This window comes from Oreochromis aureus, linkage group 16 (genome assembly GCF_013358895.1).
Source record: "Oreochromis aureus strain Israel breed Guangdong linkage group 16, ZZ_aureus, whole genome shotgun sequence".
Lineage (NCBI taxonomy): Eukaryota > Metazoa > Chordata > Actinopteri > Cichliformes > Cichlidae > Oreochromis > Oreochromis aureus.
In genome coordinates, this window is record NC_052957.1 from 6,601,400 (window position 1) to 6,628,851 (window position 27,452).

Below are 27,452 nucleotides of genomic sequence, written 5' to 3' on the forward strand. Positions count from 1 at the left end.
TTTAATTTAATTTAATTTAATTTAATTTAATTTAATTTAATTTAATATAGGGCGGCATGGTGTGTGATGGTTAACACTGTTGCCTAACACCAAGATGTTCACCCCATGGGTACCTCAACCTCCTCACACAGTCCAAAGACAACCACTTAGTGGGGTAAGGTTAACAAGTAATTATAAGTTGCCCATAGGTGTGAGTGCAAATGGTTGTCTGTCTCTCTGTGTTAGCTGCCACAGGTGCAGAGGTGATTTGTGACTGAAGAATAACATCAAGAGTGAAAGGGAACGTTTAGAAGATGGTAGTGAGACCTGCTATGAATTGTGGTTTGGAGATGGTGCGACAGACAAATTGACTGATTTTGACATTTCTTGTAAATACAGCTGTTGAAAATTCTTGTAATTTGATCAAAATATTATTCAGTTTCCAAGCACCATTTATTTTTTATTTTATTGCCTTATTTGCCTTTATATTTATCTGCATTTATCTTATTTATAACTTGGTCAAAATTTATAGAGGCTAGCTTTCTTGTTTTCCTCCCAAAAACCCTTTTTGCTCACAAGCACATTCAGACATTAAAAATAACGCTATATAAACGCGTTCAAAGAAAAGAAATAAGAAAAGCAATGCTCAAAACTGCCAGTTTTAATTCCGGGCAGACTGCTCTTTAGACCCCGCCTACGCCTGACTTATAGCCAATCGATATGCAGCTAAGGGGGCGGGAAAATAGTAACTTCCGCCTGTGGCTCTCCGTGTCTGTTGTTGTGAACGATTGAAGCAGAGAAGCTGTTGCATGTTAGTATTATTTAACCGCTTTATTGAGCTAATTATTTAATGGTTTTGTAACGTCTGTACGTAAGTTTGAACTAAAATTTAAATCTGAGCTAGCGAGTCTAAGCAGTTAAAGGAGGTGTGGAGAGCAGTTAGCTAGTGTTAAAGTACAGTTTTATTTTGTGTTTAAAGAAATATGTGGATGAATTGTGTCTTAAATGAAGTGAATATATCTTAGTGCTGTCGCTTTTTTGACTACCTTTACTGATAAATTATTGTTAGCTGTGATCACGAATTCATCGATATAAAAGCACGTTTTCATGTATCAAGGAGCAGCCAATTTTACAAAAATACTATTTCTTTAATCAGCAGCAGTAAACGAGTATTTCTGACAGAAACGCCTGAAAAGTTAAGGGTTCCGTCTACAGTCATCAAGTCAGAGTTGTTAATTAATGTAGGTAAAATGTCCCCATGAAATATCTGCTCTTATTTCCATCTATATATTTTAACTGCAGGAGGGTCCACTGAAGCTGGTTCAGCATTTCTTTGGGTTTCATTTAGAGAAGTTAAGAGTTAAAAGACTGAACTCATAAACTGTGTTTGGGCAGGCAGCTAAAATAAAGACTGGAGGTGTAAGAAGTTAGGGAGTAACCTGCAGGTGGCTGGGTTGAGATTTTTGTACAGGATTCCTGATTTAAAAACAAACAAACATATAAATACAATAAATCTAATAAGTGACTTCAGTAAACTAAAAAAGTTTGAATCATGCATGCCCCCAATACACAGTGAGTGTCTACAAACTGAAGAATATTCTTGCACTGTACACTGAAAGAAAGGGTAATACTTGGACACATTTTTCTTTATATGTTTGTGTACAATTTTATGCACCTGTCCACCCCAGTTCAGTGCAGATTGCATGTATCTGATGAGCTTAAAGCAGTCTGACACCACTGAAAATGTGGATAACCAAGATTGTATAAATATTACATTTAATAAAATTGGTCAGAGGACACAAATCCCCTTTTGGGGGACATCCAGGATAATACTCTGCCAAATCAAATATGTGGTGTTACCCACTATCGCAAGGGATCAAAAGAATGATCAGAAGCACATTTATATGGGCTATCCCTTGGCCAGCTATTCTCACATTATTCTTGTGACTAGATGTGCCACTAAATCCAGATGTTTCACCTTAGTAGATAGCTGAAGTCATGAAACAGCTGCCCCCGGACACCGTGCGTCTGCTGTCCAGCTCCCAGGTCATTACTTCTGTGGTGAATGTTGTCAAAGAGCTGATCGAGAATTCGCTGGATGCTGGAGCTTCAAGCATTGATGTTAAACTGGTAAAGTACTTAATTACAGCTAATGTTACAGGGGAAAAAATTAATTAATTAATTTAAAAAGCTTGATTCATGCAGAAGCAAATGCAGTAACCACTCTGATTTCCTCCAGTTAATTACCCCTGTTAGTGTATTTTACTTGAATTTATAATCATATTTATTTAACATTAATGATGCAATGATTATGAATGATGATGTGAGTGAAAATAAATCATTAATATTAGAGCATTTTGACTGCTGCTGCAGTCACTGTTAAGATTGTCACAACTTTAAGTTTTATTTCCCTTCATGCTGCACTAATTTTATTGACATTTTAGGAAAATTTTGGCCTGGACCGCATAGAAGTACGTGATAACGGGCAGGGAATCAAAGCTGTAGATACTCCTGTGATGGCTGTGAGACATTTCACCTCAAAGATCTGCAGACATGAAGACCTGGAGCATCTGGAAACGTACGGCTTCAGAGGGGAGGCACTGGGTTCCATTTGCGCCGTGGCTGAGGTGATGTATTAGGACTCAAACACTCGTGCTGTGTAAATTACAGCCGCTGACAACTCAGTGTGACTAAACTGAAGTTTTGTGTCATTTCCCTTCAGGTGGCTGTTACCACAAAGACAGAGGAGGATGAAATCAGCACCCAGTACACGCTGGACTTGACAGGGAAAATTGTTTCCCAGAAGCCGTCTCATTTAGGTCAAGGTATGGCACAGACAGCAGAGTAACTAGAAAGCTTCCTTTTTAAAAATATCTAAAAAAGAAACTCTGAAGATGTTTCAGATATGAGGGCAGAATTTATATTGATGTTTACAAAATCAGCCAGCAGACACATTATAAACAGTGCTGTTCCTTAATTATTATTGAAAAATAAAAGTGCTTTACTTTTATGGAAATATAAAAAGATTTTCACTCCCTAAAAGTGAAGCATTAAGTCTTTTAGAAAATCTCCTTCCTTTTGCCTTTTTAGTTTGAAAATGTTCAGAACAAAAAAAAGTTCCTTTTTTACAAAAGGAAAAACATCAAACACCACCCATCACAAAAGTTCTTAAATAGGTTAGCTCAATAAGAAAAATTAAAATAAAATACGACAAACCAAAAATAGTTCAGTAAGGTAAACACTATAGAGAAGAGCAAAGGTCAACTAAATAGAAAAAAATCTCATTTAGGAAAAATCAGAGTATAATAAAGAAAAGTAAAAAGAAATAATAATAATGATGATAAATTGATTGTATGGAGGACCAAAATTAGTAATAATCGAAATTTTAATCATATACGTAGTAATTTAAATATGAATGTTGCAAAAACTCATTTTTACTCAATGATCATCTCTCATATAGACTATTGTTTGACGTCCTGGTCACTTGCCTGTCCAACAACACTTAAAACTATTGAAAACATTTATAAAAGAAGTTTAAAATTACTTGACAAAAAACCGACTTCCCACCACCACTGTCATGTGTTAAAAAAACATAAATTACTGAACTTCAATAACTTAGTGAAACTTAAAAGAGTGTGTTTAATATATAAAGTCTTACACTCCCTTGCCCCACCACCACTAAAGGAGTTCATTAGGCATAAAGAAAGCTTAGACAGGACCACTCAAGCTACAACCCGAGGAGACTTGTTTATACCCCACAGACGGACAGCATTTTTGGCAGAACGTCCTTTCTGTCCAGGGTGGCCATCTGTGGAACAGTCTTCCTCAATCCATTAGAAAATGCTCTACATACTTGTTTAAGGCACAGGTTAAAAACTGGTTATGGACAAATCAAGTGTGTGATCATGTATAAGTTGTATAGTTTTAATGTTTTATTTGGGAATAGAATGGTGTGTATGTGTGAGTTTGGTGATGGAGTTTTTATTATGAATGAATTATGAATTTTTTATGAATTATTGTGTCTATTTTTTTATGTTTTATGGACAACAGATGGAAATTAGCCCTTGGCTATAATCTGGTATCTTTACATTCATGTAATTTTTTTACATGTATGTTCATTAACATGCACTGTCCTAAATTAAATTAAATTAAATTAAAACCCTTTCTCCTTATTCTCTTCTCTGTTTAACTTCCAATATATTTTGAAATTGATTAGTGCATTTATTGATTAACTTGATTATATTTGCTTTGGAAAAGTAAAATAGAAGTAATTCAAGTTTATTTATTTCTCTATTTTCTTTTTAATCTTCTTTTAAGGACTTCTTCTTCATTATGTGTAACAAAAAGAAAAATAAATAGGGAAATCTATAAAAGTAGGAAATAATAAATCAGTGACGCTATCACACAAGTACACTTGTTTATTGTGTTCTAAATTGGAAAATGCAAGTCTGCAACCATAACTGTGCAAAACATACTAAATTTACAATTACACAAATACTCTGTTTAGTTACTCTATTTATTGTTTAATTGTATAAAATATCCTTTAATTATGGAATAATAAAACAGGAATATAAATCAATGGACGGGTTTCACAAAGGTAAAAAAAAATACAAGAACAAATGAAAACAAATGTCAGTTTACATCAGTTTTTAAGCCTAGTTTAGATATCATTTTTAGGCTATTTTTTGGTGTGTTAATACATTTAGTATTTTATTAATGTACATACTTTTAATTTTTGCAATTTGTTTTGTCTGCCATATTATCAACTCTAATTGTTGCATGAAAATATAATTTTAGGTCACCTACTCTGTTCTGTTTCTTTTGCAGGCACGACAGTGAGTGTAATGAAACTTTTTAAGAACCTTCCAGTGAGACGACAGTGTTTCTCTTCTACCAAGAAGTGCAAAGAGGAGCTGAAGAAGCTGCAGGATCTGCTGATGGCCTACGCCATTATCAAACCGGAGCTGAGACTCATGCTCGTTCACAATAAGGTCAGTAACTCCTCCACACAACTTAAGAACAGAAATAAACATGACCTATATACAACCTTTAAAAACAAAGTGCTAGTACATACAGGCAAGGCAGAGTACACACCAGATATTAAAGTAATTTAAAAGAAAAAACGCACAAAAAATGCAAATAAAAATACAACGAAAAAGAAAGATTGATGAAAGATGAAAAACAGCAACATAGATTTAAATACCAAGACAAATTAAAACTGTTAAGTAAAGAAGCTTAATAAAATAAATTAAAAATAACAGAATAAAATAGGTCTAGATGAGATAAGATAAGATGGGATAACTCTTTATTGTCATTGCACAGTCATACATAGTACAATAGTACAATGAAATTGAAAAACTGTTCCACGTCGGCACTACGCACAACACAACACAGTAACTTAAGTAATAAAAAGAAGAATGAGTGTATGTTTATTACACATTGTTATTTTTGGACCTTATTATTATTATTATTATTACAATTAAATAGAAAAAAGAAAGATGTATTTAATGAATTAAAATCGAAATATAATGCAATAAAGAACTTATTAAGAAAAAAATTAAGGTATTGTATTGTAGTAAGCTTGTCCAATAAGTGGCGCAGATGGCAGTAGAGGGTGGTATTTGACTCCTCCATCAGCTGACGGAGGAATCCAATTTGAAGCTTGATTCAGACAGCAAACTTATGAATTCTCAAGTAACATGGATGCATTCCCACAGTTGGCAGTTCAAAACTAAGACCACAGAAATGTTCCTTTGCAGTAACATGCAGTAACAGTACACTTTTCCCTCGCAGTCACTCCACATTATTCTTTACTGCTTTACTGCAGATTAATGTCACACACAAGTTTGGCCAGGAAGTGATTAAGACACTTATACAAGTAAAGATGGAGATGAGTCTCAGTCATATTCGACTGTGGTTACATGAAAACACAACACCTTTGTATACAAACACCCTGATTTAAAGCTTTAACTTCATGCAACCACTAGGTGTCCTCGTTAGCCTTCAGATGAAATTCCCTTTAGCTGAAACTCCCCTTCAGTTTTTTATTCATTAATGTAGCATATATGTGTGATGGGACTATAGATGCAACTAGCTGCTGTATCTGCAACTCTATCACTTTATTTGTGACCATGTATAGAGTGTGTTTGAGAGAGACCGTGTTTACATATCTTAGTGGCGACCAAAAATTGGAAGTCTACTATGCTTGTCGGGACCAACAGCCCTTATGGGGACAAAATCCACGTCCCCACAAGTTTGAAGGCATTTTTGAGACTTAAAATGTGGTTTTAGTGTCAGGGTTACAATTAGGTTACGGTTAGGTTTAGGCTAAGGGTTAGGATTAGGCATTCATTTTTGATGGTTAGGGTAATTAGCTAGGGAAAGCATTATGTCAGTTAGATGTCCCCACAAAGATATGAAAACACGGTGTGTGTGTGTGTGTTGTCTGTGGTCTGTGTTGTTGTTCACCTTTTTTATACACAGGTCTCTATTGATAAAGAGTTCTCTTTCTCAGTAAGACAGACTGATTAAATTAAGGATTTGAAAATAAATGTAATGTTTTGTAGCCATCTTGATAACACTGACATGTATCAAGACTCTGAAAATCTCTTCAGGATTACATACTGTTAGACTGTCAGTTAATTTGTCTTCATTCATTATTTTGATTAATACCATTACTATCACTTCTCCTACTGTATCTGGGGGTGCAAAGACAATGCAATGCATTAGGTAATATTTTTTAGTTTTAATGCATAAGTGTATTTTTTAATTGAATAGTATATTGGTCCATTGTTGCGGATAGAACTAAAATTCAAGCACTAACAAAAATCAAACAAAAAATTGATTTAAAAACTGGAAGAGAGATCTAAGTAATAAAGCCATTACACTCTTTTTCATCCAGATTGCCTTACACCTGTAAGATGTTTGGGCATCTTTTGCCCTTTGTCCTTGTGGTTGTGTCCTCAGATGTGTAAACGGACAATTACAGGAAAATATCGAGAAGCTTGGCCAACCTGTTTGAAGGCAGAAATTGTCTCTGGCCTCCTGCTGGTTTCTTGTCAGTGCTAATGCGAGTCGGTGAGCTGTGAAATTGTTAACGTGTGATGGAAAATCTTCATTTAGCTTCTACACGCGCTCCTGAAACACTAAAGATTTTATCAAGGCGAGAAAGACGAACCGAAACACTGCAAGACTAGTGAACATTTTCTACATTCAGGTTGATAAAAATTTCACTCATTAATAAATAAACTTCAAATTAAAACATGCAAAAGAATATATTTGTTTCCAGTAAGGTTCAAACAGCCGAGTTTAAACAGAAACAGCTCAAGCTTTGATTAATTGCCTTATTATTTTCTATGTTAGTCCTTTTTGGTTCAGGTAATGTCAGAAAATCTTAACGTATCTCTTTTGAATGACTTACTTTGTACAATTTATAGTACTTTTTCTTAAAGAGGCCACAAGTGCTTTTTTGTTGTGGGTATTTGTACACCCTGCTGTTTATCCTGCACTTATTTTTTTACATTATCAAAATGTTGTGAGTTTATATGGCTGCCATTGTAGCCAAGCTCAGGTCAGGTAAAAGAGATTTTGATCTGTGTTCGACTTCCAGGTACATAAATAAGTAAAATAGTCCGAAACCAAAAGATACTGAAGAAACGGTGACATAAAATAAATGAAAATAATAAAAACGTCACCTCTGAGAAACATTTGTTCTGAAATATTTGATTGAGAATCTTTAAACAGGATTAGATGATGTACAATAAAACCTGCAGACATTTTACAAATACTTGTGATGCAACAGTCTGTCAGATGGTGATCAAAATAGTATAATTAATGCAACTAATTGCTGAAACAAAACCTCTGTGAATGGCAAACACACAACAGAGATGTCTAACAATTTAAGGGGAGCATGCTCTGGATATTTGAGGATCTCTTTTAGTGGTAAATGTTATTAATTGAGAGAGCTCTAATATTTGTTTGATTGATTGGTTTGTTTTGTAGCAAGATTACTCAAACATTTATGAAGAGATTTGCTTTAAATTTCGACCTTGGCTTTTGGAGTCAATCTGGATCTGAATTCAGGGATTTTTTTGAAGGTCTGCTTTACCTGTGCAGTTAATTGAATGTTAATTTCAGCTATGTTTTTACCCTCCACCTTTTACTGAAAGAAGGTAATATAGATCAAAGATATTATTGTGCCACATTCAGTTTTCCAATTATTCTCTCGCTTTAGCTTTTAGCACATCTTTTTCCTTTACTTTTTCCCCAAGTCACAAAATTCCAGACTCACTCCCTGCCAGATTCCCACTAGCCTGCAGCAGATTTACTGCATTCATTTAGTGTTGAGTTTATTCAGTTGAATTACAATTAAAGCTCATGGAAGTCTAATAATACTTTGAAAAATAAATAAAAGAGTTAAAGTTTAATAAATCCACTGTTGTTTTCTGAGAATAATTGTGTTAAATAATCATAATATCCATTCTCATTTCATTCCTAGTGCAAGGGCTCTGACGTTTTTGTATACCTTTCCCTGCACTGTCTGTGTCTTATCGGGTTATTGTCTCACTCTTATTTACGGCTGTTTTGTTTTATTGTTTTTTTTTTTGCATTAAGAAAAATTACTGTAATCGCCAGAGTTACCAAAATAATTGTGATTGATATTTACATTAATCAGGCAGCAGCCCTGATTCCAAAATATTTTGCGTCATTGCTTCACAAATGCATATAAAATTTAATTTAAAAAAGCATGTGAAATATCATCTTGATTTTCTCAAGAAAACTCAGAAATGAATCCAGATCCAGGGACTGAATTCATGCCTGGTCTGGGGGCAATTTTCAGCCTTGGAGCCACAATGCCTCTGGATGCTGCTGCAAGAAAAATGGTACCCAGTGCATCCATGAACATTACAGCATGATGTAGCAGGCATCATTGTTTGGGCTTGCAGAGAATGCTATAGTCCAAATTACTTTAAAAGCAAACATCGGTGGATGCTCTGAGAGGTGTAAATCCCTAACATATGTTGCCATTTGTTTGGCTCTTTTAGCAAATGGTAGCAATTTGATTGTTGGATGAGTTTGGCTAACACAAGCTTAACTGAACATAAATAACATGTGTTCTTAAGTAATGCATCATCTTTCACAATGTCTAATGTCATTTAATTAACTGTGAAGAGATGGATCATAAATAAACACTGACCTAACAACAGTCATTAATTCTCATTAGTTATATTCAGGTTGCATGTTTTCCAGCATGAAAAACTGAAAAGTAAAATGAAATCATTTTGTGGGATTTTTGGTTTTAGACCAGAGACGTGTTTGGTCTTTTTTTATAATTTAGAAGTGTACTGGTTTAGATATTTATTTATTTATTTATTCCCCAAATTTGGAAAGGCCTGTGCAGCAGTAAAAAAAAAAGACGATTTTTAAATAAATTAAGATAACATGGAGAAATAGAGTGAAATGCCAAATAAAATGGAACACAAACTATTTCAAAACATAAAATGTCTCAAAAGACAAGAATATTTTTTTTAAAAAGTAAAAATGTAAACAAAAAGTTAAAAAACACACAAGAAAATAAATCAGAATAAATAGTTTAGTTAGTCAAGTAAAATAAAACATCTTAATTGAGAACTAAAAGGGACAATAAAATATGATTAAAATTTCCTTTTAAAATTGGCTTAAAAAGGTAAAAGTATGACAACATGGAACAAAACTCTTGGTTCTCATATATGGAGTCAGTATTTTTAATAATGTAAGAGTTAGTATTTTTAATGTATGATGACAATATGTCAGAGAAATTTTTTTTATATATCTACACACAAACATATAAAGCACTAGGGTGTTTTTGTTTTTTGTAGCTTTGCCTCTGTACACATTACATTGTATGAAGCATTTGGTAGCTTTTCACTGGAACTGTTAATATGAGGTCCAATGAGATGCTAATGAATGATGTCTTCATTAGGCTGAAAAACCAAAATCAATCTATTAGAGAGAGCAAAAGCTATAGAAGTGGCTTAAAAAGAACTAATACACCAGCCAGCCCAGCAAAACCAAAAAGGCTGAAAGATTACAGAAGACAAGTGTGGTTGAGCACAGAATAATTTCCATGGTTAAGAAATACAATTTCACAACATCGTACCAAGTCAAGAAGGTTAGATGAGGAGGTGGATGTATCATTTGACACAAAGTCAAAGTCTACAATCAAGAGATGTTTTCATGAATACAGAGGGTTCACAGTAAAGTACGAACCAGTGGTTACACTCAAGACCAGGAAACAAATAAAAGGTAAATTAAAAAAAATATTGCATGTTCTTGTAGTAGTGGAGCAGAGTCCTAGAGAAAGTGCTGCTTTCTGTGAGTAGGGTGGTCAGGAGTATCCGCAATGCAGAAGAGTTTGTTGTATGACCTCCTGTCCACCACAACTCCAAATGTAAGCTATTTTTACTTGTTTCATTACATAGACATTTTTGTCTCTTACCCATCAGGCGCCCCAACACAAATACAGCTGACTGCGATTTGGGTGATTATAACGCCTGAGTTAAGTTGCTGATCGCAGCTGCGGACTTGACCTCGGCTTCAGTTTCATGCTTCAGCCAGTTTGTACACAGAAGTGTGTAGGTGGTGCAGGTCAGGGAGGGAGCACACGACCACCATATAGCTTTCATAGAAATCAATTTGGAGGTCGTCAGGGGAGGGTAGTGAACCGATTTTGTGCAATCAGCACTTAGTTGCCCCCTATCCTTTATCTCCAGCTCTGCCATTTGGCTTGTGTCATGTTTCATAGTTTCTTCAGGAACTGTTTACAGGAGTTATCCGTTTACAGGTGCCAACTTGTACATTTAATATCTGAGACACGTCCTGCAACACAGTGTGTGCTTTTAGAAATCAACACCCAGGAGATAAATTCACTGGTAGACACATAGTGATGTTAACATATTTTGTACCTAAAATATTTTCTGAACTGTGGTACTGTTCAAAATACAGCATTGAGTTTTTTTCTTGATTATTTACTTGAAAAATTTACACATTTAGAAATTTATGTGGAAAAACCTTAAATTTATTTAAATTTATTTATTTTTTAATTTTACAAGCTGACTGTCCAAGCTACATTATGTTAAACATTTTCACAGCAGTAGGGGGTTTATACAGTGTGATTGTCGATGAAACTTGCTTTTTATTACAGTGGACCTATTTTGCTTTTCCTTCTTTTCTGTCTTAAGCATCCCGTTCCAATGATGAGGTCGGTGCATGTAAACGTAATCCCTCACTATATATATATAATTCATTCTGGCAGTCAGCATGCTTAATAGTCTGATTCCTGCTTGCCTGTAGCAGTCATGGTTTTCCAACTACCATTGGACAACTTGCAACTTGGCCTTGCAAGACTACTCATGTGAAATTAACTACGAATCCCTGTTTCATTACTCTTTATTGTTTTGCTATATTGTTATTTGCATATATGTGTATTTTACTGAAAGTTCCTTTGTTTCTTCTTTTCTTAGTTTTTTCTGACCTTTTTGAGTCTCAGCCCTGACAAAAATTCAGTTTTATAGAAAAGACCAAAACACAGACTATAGCACTTAAAAATATCAAAACACTTTAAAAATGTGTCACATCGAAAATTAAATTGTCAAATCTAAATCAAAGCTAATAAATAAAAACTGTAATAACCTTGACGAGGACTCATGGAGGTGGACGGGTGTCATTTCGTTCCAGGTGGTCCTTTGGCAGAAGGCCAAGGTGGCCGATAACAGAAGCGCCCTCCTCGCCACACTGGGGCCCAGTGCTATTGCCAACTTGATCCCTTGCCACCATCACCAGGAGCAACCGGAGGTTAGTTAAGGGGAAGCTGTAGAAAGTGGAGAAAAGCTGAGCGATTCTGCAAGATGAACACAAACGGTTGTTAACCCTGTTGTGTCCCAAATTCACATTTTAATATTGCAACAAAAGGGACGGCATGAAGCGCACAGAACCCTGACAGACGATTGTCATGAGTTCAGATCTGCATGCTGCCCCTGTCCCGCCTCATGCGCACACATCTACTCATCGCTTGAACCTCATGCTGTCTCTCCCGTGGCCCCGTTGCCCTTCATTACGCGGACGTTTGTGTTGGAAAAGCACACTTTCCCCTCGCTCACCTTGAAAGCTTGATGTCAACAAACACGTCCTGAGATCCAGATCAGTTAAAATATTGTGTAACATTGCAGCATGCATAACAGGACTTCTCAGAGTAAGTGTTGCTAATGTTATGCAACACTAGCGCTCAAAAACCTAAGAAAATATTTGAAAACAAGTTAAAAATAACCAGATCTGCACTGGTGATGATTAACGATTACGACCTTAGGGTCCTGCTGCCCTTAGGGAGGTTGAATTTTAGCTGCCAATACTACATTTAATGCCTGGATATGATGGATAATTTCTGCAGAGCAAATGGGAGCATGCACGTTATACTCAACTGTGAGCTAATAACCTCATCATGAACGCCTGGTCTCAAGCCAGCAAATGTGGTCAGTTGGTGGCTGGCCAACAATTTCTTTGCCCTTTTCTCTTGAGTTCTTTCCTGATGAGGGCTGAGTGATTTTTGTTAGCTAAGCTTTGCTCTGCAGATTGTAATTGAATTACCGTCGAGCTGTAACTTTCTGCTTGGTCACGGTAGGTGTCATGTGGCTCCTACCTGCTGTCAGGCTCCTAACTAATCTATTCTGACAGATATGGAGCAGCCCTTTTCACCCTGTTTCTCTCTCATTTTCCCCTTTGTTGTTGTTATTTTCCTGCTTGGTGCCCGGTTATGAGAACAACCTTTCACCTTTTCCTCTTACTCCCCGTAGCAATGAAAGGGAACTTTTCTCCACCTTGTCCCTAAGAACAAAGCTTCAGCGATCAAGGGGACCGGGTTGACAATTTCTCTAGCCTCGCTAGGGGAGAGCTGTAAGAGCTGTTCCTCTGCAGAACAAAATGTGACACTCTCTTTTTGCCAGCTTGACTACACATAGCCGAGGCCCTTTAGGGCCAGAGGTGCCATTCGTACACTCATAAAGTGACCCTAATGAGCAGAAATGGAGAAACGCATATGTGCCCTGACCTGAAACAGCAGTTCATTTATTAACTTCATTGGCGTACGCTGCTGCTAATAATGAGCCTGAGACCATGTGGAAACAAGCATAGCTGTTCACTCCTCGCGATCTGCTGAACATTAATAGTTTTCCATAATTTCTTACTAGCTTGCATTCATAATGGAGTTTTAAGTACAGTTGTTGAGGTTTATGCTGAGTCGTCGATTTTAGCTCATGAGGACCCCCCTCTGGCATGATTGTGGGTGAAAGGTCATCATGTATGATGCGGATTTTTAATGGGAAAATACTGAGCACCAGAAACAGGCCTGCATGTAGAAGAGGGAACTTTGGTCCTCTTTTAGGAATCTGATCATTTTAAACCGTAAGATATCATAACCTTAATATCTGGACAACAGAACTGTGCAGAATTAGACAGAGACGAAATGGAAATGTGGCTTTAGTGCTCCTCTGGCACAGAGTGAGGAGAGACTTTATGGCTTTATGAAAAGTGAAGCCAATGTCTTAAACCTGGTTGGTCTTACCTTCACCTGGCCACAAGCAATAGATGGCTGAAAGAATAAGATGTCAAAAATGAGCTTCCTCTGAAGGGAACTCAGAGTAGAGTCACTGCTCCTCTGCACCGAAAAGAGCCAGATGAGGTGGTTCAGGCATCTGACCAGTTAGCATTGTGAACCCCCTTTAGGTGAGGTGTTTCTAGCATGTCCAAACAGGTGTAAGATCTTGGGGCAGACCAGTGATACACTGGAGAGATTATGTATCTCATCTGGCATGGGAACATCTCCATATCACCTTGAAAGAGCTTGGGGATCTTTATTTAGCCTGCTGTACATCCTATACAAATGGTGGAAAATAGATGAATGATGTTATAGTGCTTTTGTTTCTATTTGGATTTTTATTCCTGTTTGACTCATTTCTAGTTTTAATGCATGGCATACCTTTTCTTATTAGCCTTCCTTGTACTGGATAACTAATTTTTCTATTTCTCAGATTCTTTTGGAGGGCTTTTTCCCAAAGCCTGGAGCTGATTACTCCTCTACGAGCACATCTAACCCTGACAAAACATTCATATTTGTCAACAACCGGCCAGTCCAGCACAAAGAAATAATGAAGGTAGACTCATTTTGAATAAAACAATCAAGAAATATTTTTTTATGGATTAAACACTTATTTTGTTTGTTTGTTTCTCTGCAAATTTTATTTTTTTGTGATTGGCCATCAGCTGTTGCGTCAGCACTATGCTGCTCAGTATGCAGACGACCAAGCCAGAAATCGATATCCCACCCTTATGCTTAAAATCTCTGTTCCACCTTCATCGGTGGACGTTAATCTGACGCCAGACAAGACTCAGGTTCTTCTTCATAACAAGGTAACCACAAAGCTCAATCTTAATCAAAGTGAGTTGCAGTTTACTTGTTTGGCTGTAGAGATTCCTGGGGAAGTAAATTGACCTTTTGTCATCTGTTTTTTAGGAGACTGCGTTGACTGCAGTAGAGGCATTGCTGGTTTCTCTCTATGGATTTCGGCCTAACGCTGATCTCCCAGCTGACAAACACCTCAGCTCTGAGTCATTTCCTTCGCCATCTAGCCCTGTGCAGGCTTACAGTGAACGAAATGCAGAGAATAGTCACAGCAATGATAGCGTCCCCAGAGACGGACCCAAACAATCGAGTGCTGACACCTCGCTGGACCGCCAGGCCTCAAACTGCAGCTCCTCTTCTTCTATAGCAGATGACTGGATTGTGAACCAGATTCCAGCTGATCTTGAGTCTAACTTTTCTCTTTATGATGATGAAATGTCTCAGACGGTGACAAAGCCAGCAAGCAAATCCCCAGAGAGACTTGTGGACAATAAAATGTCAGCTGCAACTATAAGCAAAGTCCAAATTTCAGCTGAGGACTGGAGCAGGGGAACCGCTCTGACTGACCCGGTATCAGGAGAACCCCTGCAGCCTGTCATAATTCATCGACCTACAAAGCAGAATCACTCTGTCCCAGATGAGGCCAAGAGTGAGAGCAGCTCAAGCAAAAAGACATTAAATGCCATCACGGAGAAGCGAGCTGCCCTGACAGCCTATGACATGATCAGCAACCGCACCATGAGGGCACCGCTGTCTCCTGTCGCTATTTTTGAGAAGGAAGCCAGAGCCGAGGTCCTGAGAGAGAAACCCACAGCCAGCCTGCAGGACATCAGCGTCGCTATCCATGAGAGGTGGAAAAATCTGAGGGAGGAAGACCGTAAGAAGTGAGTTTCCAGACCTTCACCTTTCTGAGTTTCCATCTCTTGTTATTTGCAAGGCAGAGACGGAAGAGGGGAAAGTCTGACCTGTCATTTGCATGTGAGAGGCCTGCTGTGGAAATTTTATTGATACGAGCTGTATTTCTAATTTCCACACAACTTTGCCTAATAGGGGGTGAGGTAAAATAGATTTCCGTAGTGCAACAGGTATTCCTAATGATGATATGTCCCCTCTGGGTCTGTCCAGAGGGTCACATCTCATTTCTCTTTAAGTGTGGCAAATTAAAGCTTCAAGTTTGTTTTCTCTTCCCATGCATATCGACTAAACACAGGCATTAAATATTGATTTAATTCATACTCACTGATATAAAGTCCTGTTCACTCAATTTTAATTAGAGACCATTTCCAGACTCGCGCATGTCCCTTTGTCCACTTAAAAATCTCACCTACACTTACACCGCATAAGTGGCATGAGGACTGACACATAGTTGGCTAGTCAAGGGCAGACTTGGCGCAGCACACATAGAGGTAATGAGCATTTGTGTTTGACCCCGGCTCCCCTCAGAGTCAAAGGATTGGCATTAATGAAGGTTAGATGAGGACGGATATATTAAAATAAATAAACAGCAAAGAAAGCAAATGTTTAGTTTTATTCTTGAATTTGAAAGGATAATACACAAAAAGATGAAAAAAAAAATTGCCTTAGCTCCCACCTCTCTTTGCAGTCCCTGGCCAGTTATGTGCTTTATTTGATAAGCTATAAAATATAAATACCTGTTGGTAAGATACAAGATATAAGAAGATAATCTCATTTAGAGCAGGGCGATATGACCAAAAATATTTCTCACGATATACACTTGAAAATTTGCGATAACGATATAACTGACGATATAATTGACACTAGACAAAATACTTTACAACTCCACAACTTTATCAGTGCAAAAAAAAACCCCCATCAATGTATTTTCACTTAAACAAGCAGCTGTTTTTTATGTACATTAAAGTTATATAAAAATTTAACAGTGCAAATGCAAATTCCTTGCTGACAGTTGAACAAAAAATGCATTTCCAGTGGAAATTGGCTGACATATCCTCAGCATACAACACAATACAGTAATATTATGTTGAAGCACAGTACGTATCACTCCGCGAGGCTCCTGCCTACGATAGCTGTAATGCTCCGGCAATCCATTAAGCGGTGCGGCTTCGTAGCTTAGGCTTCGTAGCTTAGCAAAGTCGGACAAAAACATCTGACAGATTTTCGAGCGCCGTGTACCACATAAAATCGTTTCGAGGTCAGTAAGCACAACCAGAATTCATACATAAGGCACACGGGATTATAAGGGGCACTGTCGATTTTCAGAAAAATCAAAGGATTGATCTGAAGTGTGCCGTATTTTCCAAAAAACATGGTAATAACGACGGCCCGCTAGCATGCTCTACCAAAAATAGTGATTTGTTGTTTATCTGACGGACGAAAGCTAAACCAGTTCCACACCACTGAAGTTGCAGCATTTTTACAAACCAATTCTGGTTCATCCGTTTCATTCAACAGTCTGCTTTCGCCCTTCTCATTCTCCGTCGCCGCGATGCTTTTTCCGCCATGTGCGTATGAAAACAAAGGCACTGCACATGCGCGTTTTACCCATATTCTATCGCGATATTTCATTTTCTTATCGTTGCCCAACATTATACCAGTATTACCGTGAACCGTATGATATGGCCCAGCCCTAATCTCATTAAATATTCATCTAAAAAAGGTTAAAATATTTGCATACTATATTTCCAAAAGTATTCACTAGGGATGGGTATCGTTTAGGTGTTATCCGATACCGGTGCCAAACCGGTACTTTTGAAACGGTGCCGGTGCTTAAACGGTTCTCGAACTGGTGCTTAAAGAATGGAGAACACAAACTTTGTCCAAAAACCTCTCATGTTTAGCTGTTTTTTTGTTAGCCTTTTCTGCAGCTATAGGGCATATATGGTATATATGGTATCACTCTTGGCTGGAAGCAGTGCTTAAACAATGGAAAAAACACAAACTTTGTCCAAAAACCTCTCATGTTTAGCTGTTTTCCACTTTTTCTTTGGTCACTTTAGCCTTTTTGGCCAGGGTGAAGGGAGTATCTGCCATCAAACAAGAAGACAGCCGCATGTAACTACGACGGTGTTTGCTAGTTCACCTTACATGCATTAATTTAATAACGTGGTTAGCCTACTCAACATAAATTACACACGAACAACATTAAGCTACTCACGCAGAGAAGAACGGCTGCTGCTGCCATCGTCATCGTCATCATTTCTGCTACACTGGCAGGGCTAGGGGCCAGGACTCTACTCTTCGGGTTCTTGGGGGATGTTGCTAACTCCAGGTCCGATAACAGGCACCACACCCGCAGTAGATGTGCTCGGTGTGACGTCTTGCAGCAAGCTATCAAATATGGTGCATTTCTCGGCTTTTAAAAAAACGCTATGCGTCGCCAGGTGTTTCATCAGATTCGAGGTGTTACCTCCTTTGCACAGTATCACCTTAAAGCACTTGTTGCAGGCTGCTGAGTTTGCATTTTTTGCTGTGAAGTACAGCCAGACTTTTGACTGCTTCGCCTTGGGCATTTTTAATCTGTAGGTCTGCTCTAAAAAAAAACGTACGTACCTGGGCCCGACTACTATCCTTGGAAAGGTAAAATGATTGGCTAGAATCCAAAGTGTATGACATCTCAGGAAAAAAAAGCACCGAAATAAAGCACCGAAATGTGCGCTGCTTTTCGGTCTGGTTACTACCGTTTATGTCAGAACTGGTACCCATCCCTAGTATTCACTCATCCAAATCATTGAATTCAGGTGTTCCAGTCACTTCCATGGCCACCTGTGTATAAAATCAAGCAGACTGCTTCTAAAAACATTTGTGAAAGAATGGGTCACTCTCAGGAGCTCAGTGAATTTTAGCTTGGTACCATGATAGGATGTAATCTGTGCCACAAGTCCAGACGTGAAATTGCCTCGCTACTAAATAATCCACAGTCCACTGTTAGTGGTATTATAACAAAGTGGAAGTGATTGGGAACAGCAGCAACTCAGCCACAAAGTGGTAGGCCACATAAAACCACAGAGCGGATGCTGAGGGGCATAAAGCACAGAGGTTACCAACTTTCTGCCAAGTCAAACGCTACAGACCTCCAAACTTCATATGGCCTTCAGATTAGTTCGTCTGCCTTGACATGTGCATAGAGGGCTTCATGGAATAGGTTTTCATGGCTAAGGAGCTGCAGCCAAGCCTTACATCACCAAACACAATGCAAAGTGTCAGATGCAATGCTGTAAAGCACGCCACCACTGGACTCTAGAGCATTGGAGACATGTTCTCTGTAGTGATGAACACTTTTCTGTCTGGCAATCTGATGGATGAGTGTCGATTTGGTGGTTGCCAGGAGACGGTACTTGTCTGACTGCATTGTGTCAAGTGTAAAGTTTGGTAGAGGGGGGGATTATGGTGCAGGGTTGTTTTTCAGGAGTTGGGCTCAGCCCCATAGTTCCAGTGAAAAGAACTCTTAATGCTTCATGATACCAAGACATTTTGGACAATGTCATGCTCCCAACTTTGTGGGAATAGTTTGGAGATGGTCCCTTCCTCCTCCAACATGACTGCACACCAGTGCACAAAGCAAGGTCAATAAAGACATGGATGACTGAGTTTGGTGAGGAAGAACTTGACTGGCCTGCACAGAGTCTTGACTTCAACCCAATAGAACACCTTTGGGGTGAATAAGAGCAAAGACTGAGCCAGGCCTTCTCATCCAACATCAATGTCTTACCACACAAATGTGTTTCTGGAAGAATGTCCAAAAATTCCAGTAAACACTCCTAAACCTTATGAAGAACCTTCCCCGTAGGGTTGAAGCTGTTATCTTAGCGATGATAGGCCCACATTATTATAAACTTTGTGGATTAAGAATAAGATGCCATTCAAATTCATATGCATGTGAAGGCACACAAGCAAATACTTTTGGCAATAAAATGTGCATATACATTTAAAAAAAATTCCCCACTTGCCCTCCGGGCGCTCTTTGTTTGTCCTTCAATCTCAGTTCCTCTACCAGGGGCTTGGGGGCTTGAGTGTCTAGGGCAGTATCTTTACTGTTCCTGGGACTACGCTTTTTTGGACACCTCATTCCTGGAATCTGTTGGATGTCATTCCTGGAATCTGTTGGAGCCACTCTCCCAGTTTGGGGGTCACTCTCCCATTCATTTTCTCCCTTAACTGGAGTTGCATTCAAAGTAGCATTCCAACAGTTCCCTATTGTCATCCCATGCCAGCTTATGCCATAGCCTTGTTCCAAAAGCACACTTTTCATCAGTATATCCTGGTTCCTGACCCAGACCTTATTAATCTGAGTTACGTCTGAGCTAGCATGGCTTCAGTTACAAGTCTCTTATCATGTTCCAAAGTAGCCTTGAGTAGCATGGCAGGGCCTAGCCTGGGGAACCCTGGCTAGGCTGGATGCATTCCCTGGCCGGGATTTAAACCCTTAAGCTATTATTGACCCATTGTTCCAGTGACGGTAATATTGGTAGAATAGTTTGTCATCCTCCTGGCTCAAGGTTTGCATTAAATGTGTGCAGCACTTTTCAGTCATGTGTCAATTTCTCATTAGTGACTTAGAAACTGTCCCAGATGCACTGGTACATGTCAGAATTTGATTTCTAACTGTTGAGCTACTACATTACACTGTTCTGCAAACATTTGAACCCAATTATGTAAGATTGCTGCATACCATTTTAAAGTAATTGCAAGGTTGGAAAGTGTGTATCAGCAGAATTTGGGATCTTTTAATAAGGTATGGAAGAGCATATGGAAAAAGACATCTGTTCAGACTTGCGTTTCACTGTACTGCTGTCTTAACCGTGAAATAGGATAACTCTGCACCTTTCACTTAAGTGGCACGCTAACATGAATTTTTGAAACATGCTATTTAAATAATGAGGTGGTAAAGCAGCAGACCTAATGCTCAGATGTAGTATATGGAAACAGGAGTTGATAAAATTACTATATTGTTAAGGAAAGCACCCAGTGTACCCTGGTGTCAACTTCTCAACATGATCTCTGGGAACAAAGTGGTACTCATGATGTAATTTATAACCCCATTAAAAAAATCCTTGAGATGCTGTGTACATTGTAAACAATGACAAGCAACAAAAAAAAGACTTGTTATGCTAAGAAAAGGAAATAAAATTTTTTTATGAAATATCTCAGAGCTGATTAGGTGAATTCTTAATGTGATTGGTAATAAAAAGAGCATCCTGGAGAAGCTAAGTTTTTCAGAAGATTGGAGCCACTCTGTAAGAATGTATGGGCAAAAAACTTTTCTTAACATTTATTTTGGGCTTTCATCACTTACAGTATGTGGTATTTCTCAAAGACTGAGAGAGAGGCTGGGATCCCAAAGAAGCTGACTGTTTGACCAGTTCACCACTCTTTAAACGATTTTGTAGGCAAATAGTTCAAGAATTAATTTTCTTCTCGAGAGAAAATCTCCTCCCGAGAGAGATCATAGGTCATTTTTATCTTATCTTTTTCTTTATATAGATAAGTTTTAACTGACTTTTATGAAAGAAGTGCTGAACTGTGTTCACTGACCCTGTTTTTTACTGAGCATGTGCGGTGATTTCCACCACACGTCTGATTTTAATGATGTACTTTCCAAAGGCTGAATACTGTGAACATTCGGTACTGGTTTTTTAGTTTTGCTCCTTGCAGAGATTTCACTATATTCAGCTGAAAGCTCCAGCTGCTGAAGTGTTGAATCTGGCACACAAAGTGCAAAGTATTCAGCTATTTGCAGTCTGTTATGTTAGTTTTGTAGCCTTTTTTCAGATAAAGACATTATCTACAACCTCCTTTATCACAGCAAAGTAGTGTTTCTTTGTAACCACAGTAAATTGTTTACTATCAAAAACTGAGACAGAATATTGTTCAAATTGAACTTATTCTTCTCTGTTTTGTAAATGAATGGTTCAGAATCCAGACTTCATTACATGTACAGGTGTTCCAGATAATGATTTTACTGGTCTGGCCAGCTTGAGATTAAACTGGCTTGGTTTGGTCATGAACAGAATGAGTCTGACATCCCTGCTCTGCATTTTCATCTTTTATGATATTATTAACTGTATATGACCCCAAAAGGGGGTTTTTTTGTTGTTGTTTTTTGCATCAAGAAAAGTTATTTCTAATTAGTTGAACTCATGAACAATCTGTAGATACTCCCTTAAATACTTCTGAAAGACTTATCTGCTCAGGGATGCTTTTAAAAAAACAAACAGAACAAAAAAACAACCCAGTCAGGTTAGTCCTTAACCCCATTAGTTGTGAGATACTCCACCACCTCTTTTAGAGTCTTCTGTTTGCCCCATCCCAACTTTTCAATGTTTGACATGTTTTTCCACTATGTTCAACTAAAAATACACGTTTATGCTTATCTCATTTCATTCTCTTTGTTTCATTTACGCACACTTTTTAGAAAAGAGTTTTAGATTTAATAGCAGAAACAAACATAACTACCATTACAAGGCTTGGTTTAACTCTGCAGGTATGAGGAGAAGGCAAAAAAACACCTGGAACATCATGAACAAAGGACCAAGTTGGCCTCAGCTGAGGGCCCCAGAGAGCCTGGTGTGAGGAGCCATATGCAGGGTCAGAAACGTAAGGCCCCGCTGTCCAACCAGCAGCTGCTGGACGAGCTCTTCGCCGCTCAGCCTCAGAAGAAGATGAAGAACCCTGCTCCTAAGCCCTCACAGCCCCTCCCCTGCAGCGTGGCTGCCCTCCGGCTGCAGCTTCAGCGCCTCTCATCCCAGACCAGCGCAGCGCCGCAGGGCCTCCGTCTTGTAAACCGGCTGGCCTCTCAGAGCGCCTGGGTCATTTTATGTGGTCAGAGGCTCATGTTGTTAAACCCATTTCGAGTGGAGGAGGCTTTGCTGTTTAAGAGACTTCTAGAGAATAATATACTTCCAACAGCGAGTCTGCAGAACCCTATACAGTTAACAGATGGGTAACGTATCACTCACGTTTCACCAGCAAAGTGCACACGCAGCCAGTTTCTTTGTATAAATGTATACACATATTTGAGAGCTAGAAAGAAAGACACATTTTTACCTTTGTTTTTTGTATGTATGTTAAAATCTTCTTTTTCTCTTTTGTAGAAGCCTTGGAGGGGCTGAATACACAGAGGCTTTGTGCAGCATGGAGAAACAAAGCCCAGAGCTGAATGGAGCCGCCTTCTTTTCTGATCCTAGGCTTGTGGCAAATGGTTTTAAAGTCAAACTCACTCCAGGTACAAAGAATAAATCCAGGAAAACTTGCTTGACAATATTTTGTGAAGATATTACCACAGAAAACCACTCAGGTACTCTGGCTTCTGTTAAAAAGAGAGATTAATTTTATTCTTTGAACAGCTTGGAAGAAAAAATAAACCAACACATATCAACTTTAAGCTTTCATCAGGGTCTGACAAATCCAATCAGCCTGAAAAAATGCCACTCCTGGCTGGCAATCTACCTACATAACCCATAGAGGGCGCTAAAAATAAAAGCAGGAGCTCCACAGAATTCAAATTAGAAGAACAAATCATGAGGATGATGATAAAATTCAATAATATTAATCTCCAGGCTACATGAGGAAAATGTAAATATTGCCAACAAAAAGTCCACTAAGTAAAGAAGTTGTATGCAAGACGTTTCTTGTTTTGTGACTCATGCTTTTGTTAATGTCATAGTTCAGCAGTTAGAAATGTCAAACCTACAGTCCCCGTAACGGGATTACAGGCAATTATTCCTGACAGAGTTTCTCTGTGTCGGATTAGCTGTGGGTAAAATGAAAAACACCCAGTCTTTCACAAGGTTGTTTATCATGTTAAACAATAAATTCTCAATTCTAGTGTTTTTGTTTTTTAAAAGTTTTCAGTAGTAACCTCCAAATGTTCAGTTTAATTTTTTTTTTTTTTTTTAATCAATCAGTAATCTTGGTAAGTTTCAGTTTAAACTTACCAAGATTACTGATTGATTACTTAACTTTATGCATTTCAACAATGAAAAGCCTGAAGAATTTGTGAGATATTGTGGTAAATGTTAACAGCCAAATAATGCAGTAATGTTGGTATAAGTAAAATCCTTCTAGAAGCAAGTCTCAGCACTTGGAAGTGGTCCTGATATTCAGACATTATCTAAACTAATTTTCAGTGGTCACTGAGACCTAACAATAATGTTTTAAAAAGTTTTTTCCCTTCCCTGTGGAAGTTTTATTTCTACCACCACCTTTTCTGTTGTAGAAACCTCACATTTTAGTTTCTATTCAGGTATGTTTGAGTGCCTCTCTTCTAATGTGTCTGATATAAATACTGAAAATACTTCATCAAAAACATAACTGTGTTTAATTCAGTTCAATTCATTCTGGATTTTAAAGAGGAGCCAGTGAAGAGAAGCCAGTATAGGAGAATAATTCTTTCTCTTTCTAGTCCCTGTCAGTACTCTTGCTGAAGCATTTTGGATCAACTGAAGGCTTTTTAGGAAGCTTTTAGGACATCCTGATAGTAATGAATTATAGTAGTCCAGCCTAGAAGTAATCAATGCATTAACTAGTTTTTCACCCTTACTCTGCAACTGGATATTTCTAATTTTAGAGATATTGCACAAGAAAGGCGCAATACCTGGAAGAAAGCAGTCCTGCATGTTTGTTTATTATGAACTTTGAAGGACATGTCCTGATCAAAAGTGACTCCAAGGTTCTTCACGTTGTTACTGGAAGCCAAGGAAATACTGTCCATTGGTTTTAACCAAGTATCGGGTTAAAATCTTGTTTCTAAGATTTTCTGGGTCGAGAACAATAACCTCAGTTTTATCTCATTGTAGAAGCAGAAAATTAGAGGTCATCCAGGTTTTTATATCTTTAAAACATTCCTGCAGCTTAACTAATTGGTGTGTTTTATCTGGCTTCATAGATAGATAAAGTTGGGTATCATCTGCATAGTAATGAAAGTGTATGCTATGCCTTCTAATGATACTGTTTATATTAAACAGATAGATTCTGTGTAATGTAAACAGAATTGGTCCTAGAATCCTGTGGAACTCCATAATTAACCTTAGTGTGTGAAGAAGACTCTCTGTTTAGCTTCAGTTGCTGAGACAGCTGGGTCAAATGATAGCTTTTTAAGTTATGGTTTAATTAGTGAATTACTAAAGGCAAGTAATAGTAAGTAATCCAGTAATAGATGGATCATATTTAAGACTAAAACATTAATTATTGGTAGGCCTTCTTTGGGCAGTCTTCTAGAAATGGGGTCTAAAAGACACGTTGATGATTAGAAGAAAGTAATCCATGAAGTTAACTCAGAAAAATGAATCAGAGAGAAATGGTTTATCATATATCTATCAGATGGTTACAAATAATTTATTCTCTAATGGTTAAAATTTTATTTGTGAATAAATTCATGAAGAGTTCTGACTCTTTGTCAGCCTGGCTACAGTGCTGAAAAAAACCTAGGGTTCTTATTTTCTTCAATCTGATGAATAGTAAGATGTTCTAGCTTTACGGAGGGTTTTATTGTACTGCAACAAACTATTTTTCCAAGCTAAATGATGATCTTCTAAATTAGTAAGATGCGATTTCCACTCCAGCTTACGAGTTATCTGGTTTAAGGTGTACATTTGAGAGTTATACCAGAGGGTCAGGTACTTCTGATTTGAGGGTTTCTTTTATAAAAGCATCCCTTTCTCATTGTCATTGGGGAGAGTTTCCTGGCCAAGACAAACAACACTACAGTCAATGGTGATTGCGTAGACAAGTAAGGCACACAAAAATACATAATAGTATACCAAATGTAAAGGCGATAAACTGCAAAATACAAAAACTACCAAAATCTTATTGACATTGAAAACCTCAGTGTAAGTCTTTATATTGGGGCAAAAAACAGGGTTATTAATATTCAAGAAAAACATTTGGCTGAATATTACTTTAGCTTCTGCCTCCACGTCACCTAAACTCACCTTAAATTCATTCAGTAAGACCAGCTCCTAAAGTGTTGCTCATCAAGAGTTGCTCCCTGCTGGCTATTGGAAAGACTGTAGGTTTAAGGCATGTCAGTGTCTTTACTTTTTAGACACAGAATGTTTATAATTTATTTTATATCCAGGCTGTAGTTCAAATCTATGGGGTCTTGTTTAAGGCAGTAGATGAATTTAGCATCAGCACCAAGCCCAACTATAGGATAACTAAATATTTTTTGAACTGTAAATCATTCAGAGCTACTCTAATAGAGACCAAGAATAAAAATGTGGACCTGTAAATGAGCTAAAAAAAAATGAAACTATTAAATAAGACAAAGTTGGATTTATCCCAGTGTGTCTCATGACTGAAGCTAAAACCAAGCAAGCGTTTAAACATGATGTCAGAGTAGAATGACTTCCTCAGTTAAACCTTGTTCATCCATTCTTTGATGTTACTTCTTAAATATTTGCCTGCAGAGGGTATACAATGTCCTGTGAGTATTGGTTGTTTTTGTTGCTGGAATGGTTCACCTCAGTTGACATTGGCTCTCTGCCCAACAGCGTGGTCTCACAGTAGGTTTGTACCCCAGTGTGCAGGTGATGAGAATGGTTGCCCTTTAAAAAATTCCAGGAATTTTCATTTGGCACTGCCAGCCTCTGTGGGTGTGCTTGGACTGAAGGCAGCGGTGCATGTAAGATGTTTTCAATGCACAAAATCTGCTGAGTTTCTTTTGCTTTTGTTATATTCTTGAAAATATCCTCCAAAACTTGTGAATAATTGTTCAGATATTTTAAATAAAATCTGAATATAAAGTAAATGTTTTACTGCCATAGGTAAGTTTATTGTTTTAAGCTGTTGTTTTAATATAAATATTTAATAGAATAGAGAATGATCTGAACCCTGCAGTATTTCTCTGCACAGAGATTTCAAATTGTCCCTGCCTCTCTGGGTTTTTTGTTTTTTTTTTACCATCCAAAGTTATGTATTAAAAATAATAAATTGTGCATGATTCGCAGTATTTCCTCATGAAATGAGAAGCCATCATTCTTCCACCCTACAAGACAGCTTCCTTCCAGTCTGCTGGGGCTTCTATTAGTCATTTAACACTCCATTTGGCCCTCTGCTTGTTTGACTTGGTCAACAGTTCGGCTGTAAACCACAATATTTATTTATTATTCTTTCCTGGAGATAGTACTAGCGTCTGGAGTATATTAATCCTTGTTTTCTGCTTATTTTGGCCAGGCGTCACATCAGCCGAGAGACATCTGGAAGTGACGGCAATGGCAGACTGCGTGCCTTTCCTCGGTGTGGAGGACCTCAGGGAGATCCTGACTGCAGTTCTTCACAAGAAAGCCAGAACTGTGCGGGAGTGTAGGCCACTTAAAGTTACAAACTATCTACAAGTGAGAGCTGCTCTGAGTACAAAATGAACACAGCATCATGGTGATATTTTTGCTGTTTAACTTAATTTGAATTTTCCCTCACAGGGTGAAGCAGTCCGACTTGCCCGGCAGCTGCCTACAAATTTATCTAGAGAAGATGTGAAGGAAACCCTCCTGCGGATGGAACAGCAGCTGGGTGGCGCCAACCACACCTGCATCCATGGACGCCCTTTTCTTCAGCACCTAACTGACATCCCTATCACAGAACAGGAAGTGAAGGCTTTGCTGAGACCTTTAGAGCTCTAACAAACTGACAATATGTATAAAATTGCTGTTTCATTGTAATGTAGATGATTGTTCTCAATTTGTTATAACCAGAACACATAAAATAAACATATTTTTCCCAATGTCTGGGCTTTGGGCAATCATGAAATGTGTTTTTTGAAACTTGTATTGTTGGTTTTGTTAATAACAAGATTAGATTAGACTGAGAACTGCTATAAAAAGAAATTCAGCATATAATGTGGCCTCTGATTTCCACAGAGCCTCAAAAAACAGGGTGATGCTTTGGTGGAAGGACCAAGATTAGTGCTGTTACGTTGGACATTTTAACATGGGAGTCTATGGAATTGACTCCAAAAGTGAGTCTGAAGTGGCTGTTAGGGGTTTGGCCAATTCCCCTAACAACCACAATTCCATGTTGACCTAAAGAACATGAACGTGTTTTTGTCGTTCTGAACAACAAAAAC

General features: G+C 38.0%; 1 protein-coding gene across 3 annotated transcripts; it reads left to right on the forward strand.

Moving 5' to 3' along the window:
- The first annotated feature begins 683 nt into the window (after positions 1 to 683).
- pms1 (PMS1 homolog 1, mismatch repair system component) lies at positions 684 to 27,118 on the forward strand. Of its 3 annotated transcripts, none has more exons than XM_031757398.2 (13): positions 684 to 790; positions 1,966 to 2,109; positions 2,424 to 2,606; positions 2,702 to 2,804; positions 4,807 to 4,970; positions 11,695 to 11,811; positions 14,040 to 14,162; positions 14,272 to 14,418; positions 14,522 to 15,294; positions 21,873 to 22,331; positions 22,483 to 22,613; positions 26,564 to 26,724; positions 26,809 to 27,118. In XM_031757398.2, exons 2-13 carry the CDS (start codon positions 1,978 to 1,980, stop codon positions 27,007 to 27,009), a joined length of 2,694 nt encoding a protein of 897 aa, XP_031613258.1. In that variant the 5' UTR covers positions 684 to 790; positions 1,966 to 1,977; the 3' UTR covers positions 27,010 to 27,118. The 3 variants fall into 3 exon arrangements, with proteins under 3 accessions (XP_031613258.1, XP_031613257.1, XP_039456428.1); XM_031757397.2 differs by having other exon boundaries at positions 685 to 790; positions 1,963 to 2,109; XM_039600494.1 differs by lacking the exon at positions 684 to 790 and adding an exon at positions 1,163 to 1,220 and having other exon boundaries at positions 1,963 to 2,109.
- The last annotated feature ends 334 nt before the right edge of the window (positions 27,119 to 27,452 follow it).

Bases quoted from the DNA above. Each gene is read 5' to 3' on its own strand.
- pms1 (XM_031757398.2), top strand. From the start codon at position 1,978: ATGAAACAGCTGCCCCCGGACACCGTGCGTCTGCTGTCCAGCTCCCAG. The intron at 4,971-11,694 runs GTCAGTAACTCC...ATTTCGTTCCAG, and splicing joins TCATGCTCGTTCACAATAAG to GTGGTCCTTTGGCAGAAGGC. The intron at 14,163-14,271 runs GTAGACTCATTT...ATTGGCCATCAG, and splicing joins AGCACAAAGAAATAATGAAG to CTGTTGCGTCAGCACTATGC.